Source organism: Erpetoichthys calabaricus, chromosome 6 (genome assembly GCF_900747795.2).
Source record: "Erpetoichthys calabaricus chromosome 6, fErpCal1.3, whole genome shotgun sequence".
In the NCBI taxonomy this organism is placed as follows: Eukaryota; Metazoa; Chordata; class Cladistia; order Polypteriformes; family Polypteridae; genus Erpetoichthys; species Erpetoichthys calabaricus.
In genome coordinates this window covers 127,693,492-127,705,926 of record NC_041399.2, presented here as the reverse complement: position 1 = coordinate 127,705,926, position 12,435 = coordinate 127,693,492, and the positions used below count along the sequence as shown (strand labels likewise).

General features: G+C 39.5%; 1 protein-coding gene across 4 annotated transcripts in view; it reads left to right on the top strand.

The window, feature by feature from the left end:
- Positions 1-12,435, top strand: part of abcb8 (ATP-binding cassette, sub-family B (MDR/TAP), member 8) — an 842,402-nt gene that overhangs the window by 110,587 nt on the left and 719,380 nt on the right. For all 4 annotated transcript variants that reach the window (XR_007935257.1, XM_051928892.1, XM_028803917.2 and 1 more), the window contains 2 exons: positions 2,231-2,336; positions 10,671-10,704. Coding sequence is in view for 3 of the 4 variants with exons in the window: in XM_051928892.1 (XP_051784852.1) it covers positions 2,231-2,336; positions 10,671-10,704 (140 nt within the window). In the remaining variant the exon portion in view is untranslated. The remainder of the gene's footprint in view (positions 1-2,230; positions 2,337-10,670; positions 10,705-12,435) is intronic.

The following is a 12,435-nucleotide window of genomic DNA, read 5'->3' as shown; positions in this document are numbered from 1 at the left end:
AAAAATGAGTTGTTCAGTTTCTTTAGTTGTTAAGAGGTTGAGTTCTGAATGCAGAGCCTGTCTTTTCCTATGAAGTGCCTCACTTGGACACCTGGCATGTTCTTGATCTATTCTAGTAATTTCACTGATTAGCTCTGATACCTTCTTGGCTTTCACTTTATTTCTTTGGGAAAGATATGAGATAATCAATCTGTACTCTTAAGAAAGCCTTCAGGGTTTCCCAGAGTACTCCTGCAGAAACGTCTGAAGCCTTTAGCGTCACTTGAGTTATTTTCTTTTTCTTATCATGATGGAACTGTTCAATGTCTACTTGCTAACTTTTACAGATTTCAAGTATTACCATTTCCACCCATATTGGCTGTAATGTTGTATGACGAAACATGAAATAACGAAAAGCCACATGACATTGAACCTTGTCAGTGTTTTGTTTAACTTAACAACACACAAATATTTTTTCTCGTTTCAAAAATGTAATATATTTTTGTGGGTGGTGTGACGATGCAGGTTCAGTTCCACGCTCCCATCTGGCTTCTGGGAGCTCTTGAACCCGACACCGTCGGTAATGTCACCAATGAGCTGAACAGTGAGACACAGCGAAGCAAGGGAATGGTGCAAAAATGTGCAAAGTGCTTTTATTAAAAACAAACCAAAAACAGTGTCCAAATAAATAGTGCAGTGCTTCAAATAAGTAATTAAATAAATAATCCATTAAAAGCTTGTGGAAAACGTAGAGTTTAAAAATCCCAAAATAAATCCATAAAAACGAGGTGAAAAACAATGGCTGGAAGCAGTTCCTTTAAAACAAAGCACAGTGCCTTTTTACTGGCAACTGCCTTGCTTCTCCCATCCAGGCGAGCCACCAGGGGATTCACCCTACATGCAGCTGACCTTCACTTGACTGGTCTGGTGGCCTCCCGATCCCTGGCTTCATTCAGCCCTCCACCAGACCGAGACTTGGCTTCCCACAACAGCCAGGACGCTCATGCTGGGGTTCCACTCCAAATCTCCAACTCCCACTGCCTTTGCTGCGGCAAGCCAGCCTTCTCCTGGTCACTCCTGCTCCAAACAAGTGCTCAGCAGGTGCGACCACTACCATCAACCCCTGGGTGTCGGCCACACACTCTGCTAGAGCTCACCTCTCCCAGCTGCCTGCAAACATCCTCATATCAGCACTCGCTCGCTCTCCCTCTCTCTCTTACACACACCGGCTCCTGCGCTTCCAGCTGCCATCTTCCTTAACCTCTGTTCCCCTTTTCCTTCTCTTTTCCCCTCCACTCCCATGCTCCTATTATATATAACGGGGACGTGGATCAGGTGTGGCGATTAGCAGCTCCCAGCATCAATTACGGATGCAGATGACTCCTCACCCGTGCATTTAAGTGAGGAAGCACCCGGGAACTGCTCTGGCCACACTACCACTCCCCTCTTTAATCCGCGAGTGCGCCGATTATCTATTTAAAACTGGCCTTTTCACTTTGAGCTGTGGACCCGCTATACCACAGGTGGCTTTGTGGAGGTCTGATGAGTGAGCCCTTGAGGTCTGGAGGCCCCCACCTCATGGGGGCCATCTTTTATGGTACTGTTCATAATCTTTCTAGAACCACTGTACTTCTTTCTTCTATTACTGCTACATTGAAAAAAACTTCAAGTATTACTGCTTCCACCCATCAACCCACCTATTGCCTTTAATGTTGTATGATGAAAAGTGACATAACGAAAAGCAACATGACATAATAAATTCTGAGTGTTTTGTTTAACTTAGAAGCACACAAATATTTTTTCTCATTTCAAAAATGTAATATATTTTTGTGGCTGACTTTGTGGAGGCCCTTGAGGTCTGGAGGCATCTTTTACACTGCTGTTCACAAACTTTCTAGAACCATTGTACTTTTTTGTTCTATTCTTCTGTTACTGCTACATTGAAGGAATCTGATTGAAATCTCAGTAGCCAGTTGAAGTAATCTGTGGTAATCAGTGTATTTGTAAATTTTGGTTTAAGAAAATATTAATTTACTTCATAAATTAAAATTGCCTACTGTTATTTTTAACTATATAATAGATTTAATGTTAGTATTGATCTACAGCAACATATTATAACTTAGTTCACAACACCTAGTACTGATTTCTCTATTAGTCAATAGCCTTTACATTTTTTACTTTTGTAATTCATTTGTTATCTAGTCTTGTAACAGAATTGCCAGACATTAATTCTGATCTGAAACTTTTATAGGTATTGTTCTGGGAACTATCTATATCGGTGGTTCTTTCATTGCTAACAATGACCTGTCAGCTGGTGACTTGATGTCGTTCTATGTAGCTTCCCAGACAGTCCAGAGGTAAACACCATTTTGTCTTTTTCTAATTAAATAATGCTATGGAAGCTGTATAAACTCTTAAATATTTATGAATAATATCTAATTATTATTCTTATATATGTCAACTTTTACTATTATTATAGTAAATTATTATTGTTAGTAGGATGTGCAGCGATGCAATGATCAGTGTTACTGCTTTATAGCTTCAGAGTCCTGTGTACAACTCCTTGCTGATGGACTAACAATATGAAGCTTGCTTGTTCTCCATGTACAGTACCTGGATGGAATTTTACCAGAATACTCCAGGTTTATTCCAATATCCCCAAGACCTATAAGGCTGATGACTGCAAAGTGACCACATATAAGTGAATATGGTCATGTTTGTGAGTCAGGCCTGGCTGTTGCGTTGCACATGCTCTTGATTAGGTTACTTTGATGACTAAGTACTCTTCCCTGTTCCATTTTTCCCCCCTGCTGCAGGCCTCTGACCCAACCTGTCTCATGCATGGTGTAGATGCATGATATATGATGGGGTATAACAGTAAAAGTGGAAGAGTAAGAGTGGAAGCTCTGGCAATTTAGACATTTATATGAGTTACGTATATTTTTGGTATCTATACAATTGTTGGCAGATTTGTGCTTGCCAAATACAGATATTCCTAACTTCCTACCTTTTCCTAAACTTTGCTTTGTTCTTACAGATGATACAGTATAACATATTTTTTCCCGATTTATTCTGGCTCCTCTTTTTTATCGCTCTTATCCTTGTTGTTGCTTATTTGGCTGTCTTGAATGTACCTACAGCATGCTCTTTACCAAGACAGTGCCACTTCCTGTGCTGTTGATATATCATGAAACCAAAGATACAAAGTTTTTCTTAATGATTAAAGCAAGTGTATCCTTGTGCCAGGTAGCTGATACATTTCACAGGTTGCCCAGCATGAACTAGAAAACTTTGATACCTGTGACAAAAGAACAAACTCCCAGATTTCTAGGATGTCTGCAATGTTTTGCATGTCATTTGATAAACCTGCATTTCTGATTTTCAGTTGTTTTTGCAGGTATAGTATATCTGCTAAAATTGTAGTCTTCATGTAAAATGACAGTTGCTTTAACACTAGAATTACCAGAGTCTACGAAAAAACTCGTAGATCCGGCCCACCTTAAAACCATTCTCACCTCTCTTTTGTCTTCTAAATGTGCCAATTAAGATGAGCAGCAAGCAGCCGGCTATTCCATCCCCCACCGCCGCAGAACGTTCACTAAGTTTTCCCAGCTCATGCCTTGATTATCTGGGAGTGACTGAAGTGCTGGAGTTTTAGACTGGAAACAATAGATCGCTATTTGGAACACACGCATTTCATGTGTGTTCCGTTTCTACAGTAATCTGTGTAAACACATTTTTAAAACAGAAACGTTTTTCATATTTCAGTAGTAAATGACAAAATGTAGGCATAAACTATATAATGTATGAAGCCTGAAGTCCAAAGACCAAGTAAACACTTTCACAAAAGATTCAAGGAATAGACAACAGCTTCATTGGCATAGCGGAAAGATTTGCTGACTTATAATCAAGAGTCCCCGGTTCGATCCCCACTCACTCCTATATTTGCTGTTTTCAGTAGTGAGCTGCTCCTTTTGTTAATATTATACAGTACACACATACATTTGGTTTGCATCTGTAACACACAGTGTGCATTTATAGGACTTGTAAAAGTTACCGTTTTTTTAACTTTTATTCTCTCTAAATCATGATCACGATACATACTAACGCCCCCCCCACCCAGGGATCTGATGCTGTTATTTTTCATCTGAAACTGAATAACTGGAGATGTGAGTGGTGTTTTGAGACAATGGAACTGAACATTTTCTCATCTGGAGGGATAAAAGCTGACACACAAACACTGGTGAATCTGCCTTCTTCGTATCTCACCGTCACTTGATTTTTTTTTTTTTATTCAGTTTTATTGAGTATTCCTGCTCATGCTGAATTAGTGTGCCCCTTATGGTGTATGATGTCAAAAAAAAAAAAACCACAGACATATGTATATATGATATTTGGAATTATTCGTTTTATGACCTGTATAGTACATTTTGGAAAACTTTATGGCACGGATGCAGCATTATTCATATTATTCATATTCATTCGCATAACATCTTGCGATTTGTAATCAGTGACTGCGTGTTTTTTTCCCCGATCTTGCCAGTCCCCACATATTGCTGTATGCTGTTTCTTTTGTACTCCAGGACATACAGAGGATAGAATAGTACAAAGCAGTAAGTTCAGCGCTATATGTAATCATCAGATTCAAATGTTAACTGTTCACACACACGCAAGGATTGTCTTTCCTACATTTACAACGTGTGTACCTGTTACAATGTACACGCTTCTCTCTATGCTGTGGTTCCTATTACACACCTGAATGAAAGAGACAATATATGTGAAAACATCATCGCACTAATGCAATATTATTTGAAAACAAACAGCGTCAGATCGGGTGTGGATTTATTTTGGTGCTATTACTGAAAGAAATAAAAGATCAACATGTGCGTTGATCCTGCAGCACTGAATAAGCTCACGCTCTAACATCCCCCACCCCCCCCGGCCCCCCCCACCCCCGATCTCACTCTAAGAAACAGCGCAAGTACAGACGCAAAGCAAGTGTGATCAAGAGTCCCCGGTTCGATCCCTATTCACTCCCATATTTGCTGTTTTCAGTAGTAAGCTGCTCTTTTTGTTAATATTATACAGTACACACATACACTTGGTTTGCGTCTGGGGGGAATGTTACAGCGCGTGAGCTTATTCAGTGCAGCAGGATCAACGCACTTGTTGATCTTTTTTTTCTTTCAGTACACGTGCCTTCCCAGTTTATTTATATATCTAGTGACTTTTCTGCCTGTCTGTCTCTCTATTACGCAGTGCTCTGTCTGTCTGTGTGTTATGGATCTTAAAAATAACAGTTATAAGGACACTTGTTCATGTTAATTGCAGTCTCAATTGTTAAAAAATATTTTAAAAGGAGCATCCCACATGAAAATATAACGATCTGATTAACTGACAGTACATACCAATTTATACATTTTATGTCCATTTGAGGTTAAAAAGAAAAAAAAAAGAACACTTTCTCCTCAACGGGGAATCGAACTCAGGTCTCTGATGGACAGTAAGCCTACTGCGCTCTGAGACAGCAAATCTTACCGCTATGCCACAGAAGCTGTTGTACTGTTCTTGAACCTTTTGTAAAAGTGTTTATTTGATCTTTGGACTTCATGCTGCTTCACACATTCTATAGTTTATGCCTACATTTTGTAACATTTATTACTAAAATATGAAAAAGTTTCTGTTTTAATAATGTGTTTACACCGATTACTGTAGAAACGGAACACACATGAAATGCGTGTGTTCCAAATAATGATCTATTTCCACTCTAAAACTCCACTTCACTCCCAGATAATCAATCAAGGCATGAGCTGGGAGATGGTCGTGCACGTTCTAAGTCGGTAGGGGGATGGAATAGCCGGCTGCTTGCAGCTTGTTTTTATTGGCACATTTAGAGGACAAAGGGCGCTGGTGGAGAGGTGCGAATGGTTTTAAGGTGGGCCGGATCTACTCGTTTTTTCGTAGACTATGATAATTCTAGTGTTAAAAGCTCATGTTTAAAAATTAGCTAGGTTTTATTATAAGTAAATTTGCATAAAAAGACAATGGTCTAGTCAACCTTTTATAGGTAATGATATGGGCTGAATTTTGTTATCTTTGTTTTATTTTGAAGTGTTTACTTAGCAAATCAAATTAAAAAATATGAAAGACGTGGCACAAGCATTTTGTTGTCTTAGAGTTAAGGATGGGTTAGGTTAAGGATGAAATATTAACTAATGTAGCATAGCTCTGAAGGTGAATGACCACTTGAAAATCAGTAGCTGAGCTAATTTCTCATTATTAAATGTTCGTACAGTATGTTTATAAACCATGGAACATAAATTCTTGTTGCAAACTGTATGTTATGCAGTTTGTAAAATGTAATCAGAATTTACTTTACAAAGCATATATACATATACAGTGGCATGCAAAAGCTGTTTGAAATATCCATTACTTTAAATAGTTAAGTGACCAGAAGAAGAACTGACCACCAAAAGGTATAAAGTTAAAAATGACACACTTCTTTAATATTTTAAGCAATATTAAATTTTTATTTCCAACATTTACTAAATACCAAAAAAATGAAAACGGCCTGAAGCAAAAGTTTGGGTATCCAACGTTGTCAATATTTAGTAAGACCCCCTTTGTCAAGTATCACAGCTTGCAAATGCTTTTTGTAGCCAGCTAAGATTATCTACTTGGTATTTACAATAAGTTCTTTCAGAAAGTTTTCTTGGTTTCCCAGACCTCAACGTCACCTTGTGGTAAAGCTGGTCCACAGCTCATGTCAAAAGGGCCAGTTTTTAAAATAAATAATCACCGCACTCGCGGCTTAGCGAGGGGGTGTGGTGGTGTGTGGCCGAGCTGTTCTCTGGGAATTCATGATGCGGGTGATTCTCACTTAAGTGCACAGGTGAGGAGTCGTCCGCATCTGTAATTGTTCCCGGGAGCTGATGATTGCCACAGCTGATCTGCGTCCCCGTAATATATAGAAGCGCGAGGCATCTAGTAGGTAAAAAGAAATCAAAAAATGAAAAAAAGAAAAGAATGAAATGGAGGTTGCAAGAGTGAGGAAGAAAGCAGGAAGCAGTGTGGAGAAAGCCGGTGCGTGAGTGAGAAGGAGAGCGAGCAAGTGCAGGCTTGCTCTGTATACAAGCAGCTGGGAGAGACGAGCCCAAGTGAGGATTTTTGGCCAGCACCTGAGGGCCGACTGTAGTGGTCGCTCCTGCTGAGCGCTTGTTTGGAGCAGGAGTGACCGGAAGAAGGTTGGCTCGCTGCAGCGAAGGCATCGGGAGTTGGAAATTGGGAAGAGAAGCCCCAGTGTGAGCGTCCTGGTCGCTGGGGAGCCCAAGTCTCGGTCTGGGTGAGCAGAACCAGAGCCAGGGATCGGAAGTCCACCAGACAAGATCTGCGAAGAAGGTCAGCTGCATGTAGGGCGACTCTCCTGTTGCGAAGCCTGATGGGAGAAGCAGGGGAGCCGCCAGGTAAAAAGAAGGCACCAGGCTTGGTTTTTAAAAAGATTGCTTCCAGCCATTGTTTTAACCTCGTTTTAAAGGATTTATTTATTGTTTTTTTAACCTCCGTCTTTTACTTGTTTTATGGGATTATTTATTTATGGATATTTGAGGCACTGCACTTTGTTTGAACACTGTTTTGTTGTTTTTAATAAAAACACTTGGCATTTGTACACCATCCCCTTGCTTCATTATTATGCCTCACTGCCAAACTCATCAGTGACATTACTGATGATGTCGGGTTCAGGGCTCTTGGAAGGACGATAGGAGCATGGAACTACTCTGCATCGTCACATACCCCCACCATTCCTGTTAAATGCCATTTCTTAAATACATTACAAACTGAGGAAACAGCTACCTGAATATGCTTTGTTACCATTTTGTACCCTTCTCCTGCTTTGTAAGCATCAATTATTTTATTTTTTAGTGTGCTAGGCAGCTGCTTAGAGGAGCCCATGACTGTTGATTTTTGGGACGAGGTTTGAGGAGTCAGAGAATTTATACAACACCTGGGGTTTCCTGATGATGACTGTAAACAAGCCATAGCCCTAACGGGCTAATTAAGGTCTGAGACCTTGGTAAAAGTTATCTGAGACCTCAAATATCTTGGGGTGCCCATACATTTACATTGTAATCTTGTATAAAATACTGAAAATAAATGAGTCATCTTTAACTTTATGCCTTTTGGTGATCAGTTCATCTTCTGTTCATTCAACTGTTTAAAGTAATGGACATTTTAAGCAAAGGTGCCCAAACTTTTTCATGCCACTGTACATGTGTGTAAACCACAACTAATACAGGACAGTGTGGGGAACAGCCTGGACACAGACAGGTAGACATGTTGGTTTCACCATACACACGTTTGTTGTACATTAATATTTACAATAGAGAGCACAATCCCAGTGCCGCAGCACCAATCACCCCTTGAGTCCTTGGCCACAACACAATGCCTCGTACTGTCTCTGGTCCGCCTCCACTTCTCTCCTCTTAGCTCCGTCTTTCTCCTCCCGACTCTTGCCATTGACTGGAGGGAGGCGGCCCCTTTTATACACCCCGGAAGGACTCCAGGTGTATCTTAAGGGCTTCCGTAGCCACACCCCTGTGTGGCGGAAGCTCTGTCGGTGTATCTGGAATTCCTCTGGGTGTCCCCAATACTCTTCCCCCCAGCACTTCCGGGTGTGGCGGAAGTACTGAGGTCCAGGGCTCCCAAGGCATCGGGGCGCCCCCTGGCGGTGACCACGGGCCCCTACAGGGTTGAGCTTCCAAGCTCTGTACCCGTGGCCCCCAAAGCAACCTGGGAGGACGCCCCCTCGTGTTCTGGAGGAGGCACAAGCCCTCCTCCGGTCCTCCTGGGCATCCCGGCCGGGCATGAACCCCTGCCGGGTACCACAACAGTAATATTAATAATTAGCTAATATAACATAACATTCTTATATCCTTTTAATCTAACTTGAGGTCACACCTGGCTGCAGGATTTGAACCAAGGGCACTGGATTGATGAGGCAGATGCCTTTATTAACTCCTGCTCAGTATTAACAATAATATATTTTAAATAATTATACAGGAGTCAAAGTATTGGGGCACCAACAGGCCCCCATTTAATGCCAGCAGATGGTAAGTGACTAAAAGAATGAAAATAAATAGCACTTGCAAGTGCTTTAAATACAAAAGAATGCAGAGATCCTGAGTATGCTAACTCAGTTGCTGAGAAGTCCAAGACTCCTACTAATGATGGGTGGTTTTAAAACGCTGGATCCTGGAAGCTTAATGACAATGCAAGCAATTTTTCAGTCTTCAAAAACTGGTTGATGCTCTCATGTTAAATAATAATTGCAATTACATGTATAATCTTTATAAAGCTTGTTAAAATAGTAACAAAGACATACCAAGTGAGAGCAGTTATGAAACAAACTGTGGAAAGATGCCAGCCTGTACCACAGACAGAGACGCAACCTCACAATGTCCTTAAAGCACACACTTTAATTTTGCTCTTCCTTCTTCTACAGCACACAGTGCACAATCACAAACAAACCAATAACTCAGTTCATTTTTACTTTACTTTTCTTCCCCTTTCCTTACTCTTCCGCCGCCTCCACTCCTCTCCTCATAAGCTCTGTCCTCTGCCTCCTGACTCCAGCTTCTCGAATGGAGTGAGGCGGCCCCTTTTATATTGTACCTGGATGTGCTCCATGTGCTCGTTGATGGTCTTCCTGAAGCACTTCCTGGTGTGGCGGAAGTACTGCATGGGCACCCGGAAGCACTCTGGGTGTGCCTGGATTCTCTTCTTTCTGCACTTCCTGGTGTGGCAGAATGTGCTGCAGTCCAGGGCTTAACAAATGTCCAAGTGCCCCCTGGCAGTGGCCACAGGCCCCTACAGGGTTGAGCTTCTAACAGCATTTAAGTGAATAGCATAGGCTATTAAAATGCATAAGGCAAAGGACAACAATTAGGTCAGCTGGGGTTTTAATCTGGATTCAGTGTCAAGACAATACCTCAGGAACAATGTTTTAGGAATGTACAGTATATTTTTGGTATATTCATAGTGCCCTGCAATATGAAAAATGAAATGCAGTATATCTAGTAATCAGAGATGAAGTAATGTGGCTATGATGTTGAAAGACCATACTTATAGTTTGTCCTGGTAATGTCATAGCCTTATAACTTTAAAAAATTTCAGCACTTTGTGCATGTACATATATATAGAATTATTTTGACTTTTTGTCTCTTACTGTTACTAATCTTCATCTGTATTGTTTTTCTACTGTAATATGTCCTTCTTGTCCCAAGCTTTTTACCTTTAGTACCTGTTATGCAGAGCAATGCTGTTTTGCTCACAAAATTTAGATCTTAATAGAGCAAATAACTGAAACAAATACAATGCTCATTCACTCATTTATCAAATTGATTTTTCTGTTACAAAGTTACCTATATGTTTTATTTAAAAATGACATGTATACTCTGGCCAATGCTGTTTCCCTGTGCCTGCACCCATTGCTTGCATTGGGATGGGCTTTGGCTCTGCCCGATTCTGAAATGGGTTAATTGTGTTTAAGAATTACTGGTAGACTCACTATATTTAGCCAGTTCATGATTATTATGTATTTACTGTATTTAATAAATCCATACTGCCCTAGGGATATAATGTATCTTGTAAAATGTTTCCAAATATTTTAGCTTATGTATGGATTTTTTTTGCAGGTCCTTGGCCAACATTTCTATCCTTTTTGGACAGGTAAGCTACAGAAGTGGTGGATGTAACTCTATAAGCAGATTTAAGGAGCAGCATCATCTATTACCATTGTATGACTAAAATTGTTATATTTTACAAAATCTTCCATTATCTGTTTACTAAAATGCTGAACACTTAAATAATCAGTTAAATCAGAAGCTGCATTATTCCAAATGTATACCAGTTTTAGATAAGTTTGTATCTGCTTCTGGGCTTCACAGACCTCTGTTTGATCCTTGTCCGGTCACTTTGTATGGAGTTTGCGTGTTGTATCCAGGTATTCTGGAATCTTGCTAGATTTCAAAAACAAGTGTAAATTGTGACATTCAATTTAACAGTTTTTGAGTTGGTGGTTGTGTGTGTGTGTGTGTGTGTATGTGCATGTGTGCGCACATGTGTTTTTGCGTGCGTGTGTGTGTGAGTGTGTCCTACGATAGACTAGCATCCTGTCTAGGCTGCCTCTAGCTCCCCACAAACTTAGAACAAAATATATTTATTTTAGACATTAGTTCGATAGATGAATCTGGAAACATCTTTATTTTTTATAGGTGGCTACTTAAGTGCAAAATAAATTTATAAAGAATTCTAACAGGCATTGAGAGGATTTAGTATGCACTCTACTACTACAGACAAAATGTACTTCCTCATCAAACAATGCATACAGCTTTCAAAAACTTTAATTATAACAGCATGTTACATTTGATATTCTGTGTGTATATTTTTCATTCTATGTGTCCAATTACATTATGCAAATATATTTTTTAAACTCTTCATCATTCTTTTCATGGTCTTTTTCATATTTTTACTTCCCAGACAGAAAAGGGATTATCGAAGACATGACATAAAAGAAAAACTTGAGTTCTTGTAACTTGAGTTTGTAATATTTTCAACATTACATCAAAGAGCTGTTTATTTTTAGTAATGTACAGTGTGGGTTATGTATCGTTGTTTTGTTCTTTCATGCATATTTTAATGGGATATCAGTCTGAAAAAAAAATGTTATGGGCAGGTTTAAGGAATGCAAGATAAGAAGTCTACTATAGTGAAAAACCCAAAAAGACATTTTCTTGAGCTCACAAAGTGGCTTTATGTAAAATATTTGGCTATCAAGGGTTAAAGTGTACTTTTCATAATCACCCTTGCATAAGTTTATATGGTGCAGAATTTGCTATTTATATTTATTAAAGAGATGCATGCTGTTTAAAATATCCACACAAAACCAAGACAGCATAATTTTCTAGTCTAGGCATAAAAGTCTGATTATGTACAGCTTTATGCTGGATTGCTGTGAAATTGTGCTTTAAAATGTTATCACTTTTCTATAAATCAGGTCTGGTGCATGGCAGGCAGAAGTATCCCTTGATCCCTGTTTTCTGTATGGTGTCTGTATTAAGAAACCAATCAGTCATAGTTGTTTAAAGTAAAATCTAATATATATTTTGTGTTCAAAATTGATCAAATTATACATGCAAAATACAAGGCAAATTCAAGACCATAGCTGCTATAGTGCAAAACAGAAGGTTTATAAAAACACTACACAGGCTGGTTTATTTTTGACCTGCTCCCTTAAGTCATGGTAATAAGTTTTAGGACTACATCTGTGGAAGAGTTTTTAAGTGGCAAAGAGACATTTGTTTTCTTTACTCAACTTTACTTATGAAAAATCCTAGTAAGATGTTGCTTTCCAGTATGTATAGGTTTCAGTTATACATTGCACAGAATTTCACATTGTTA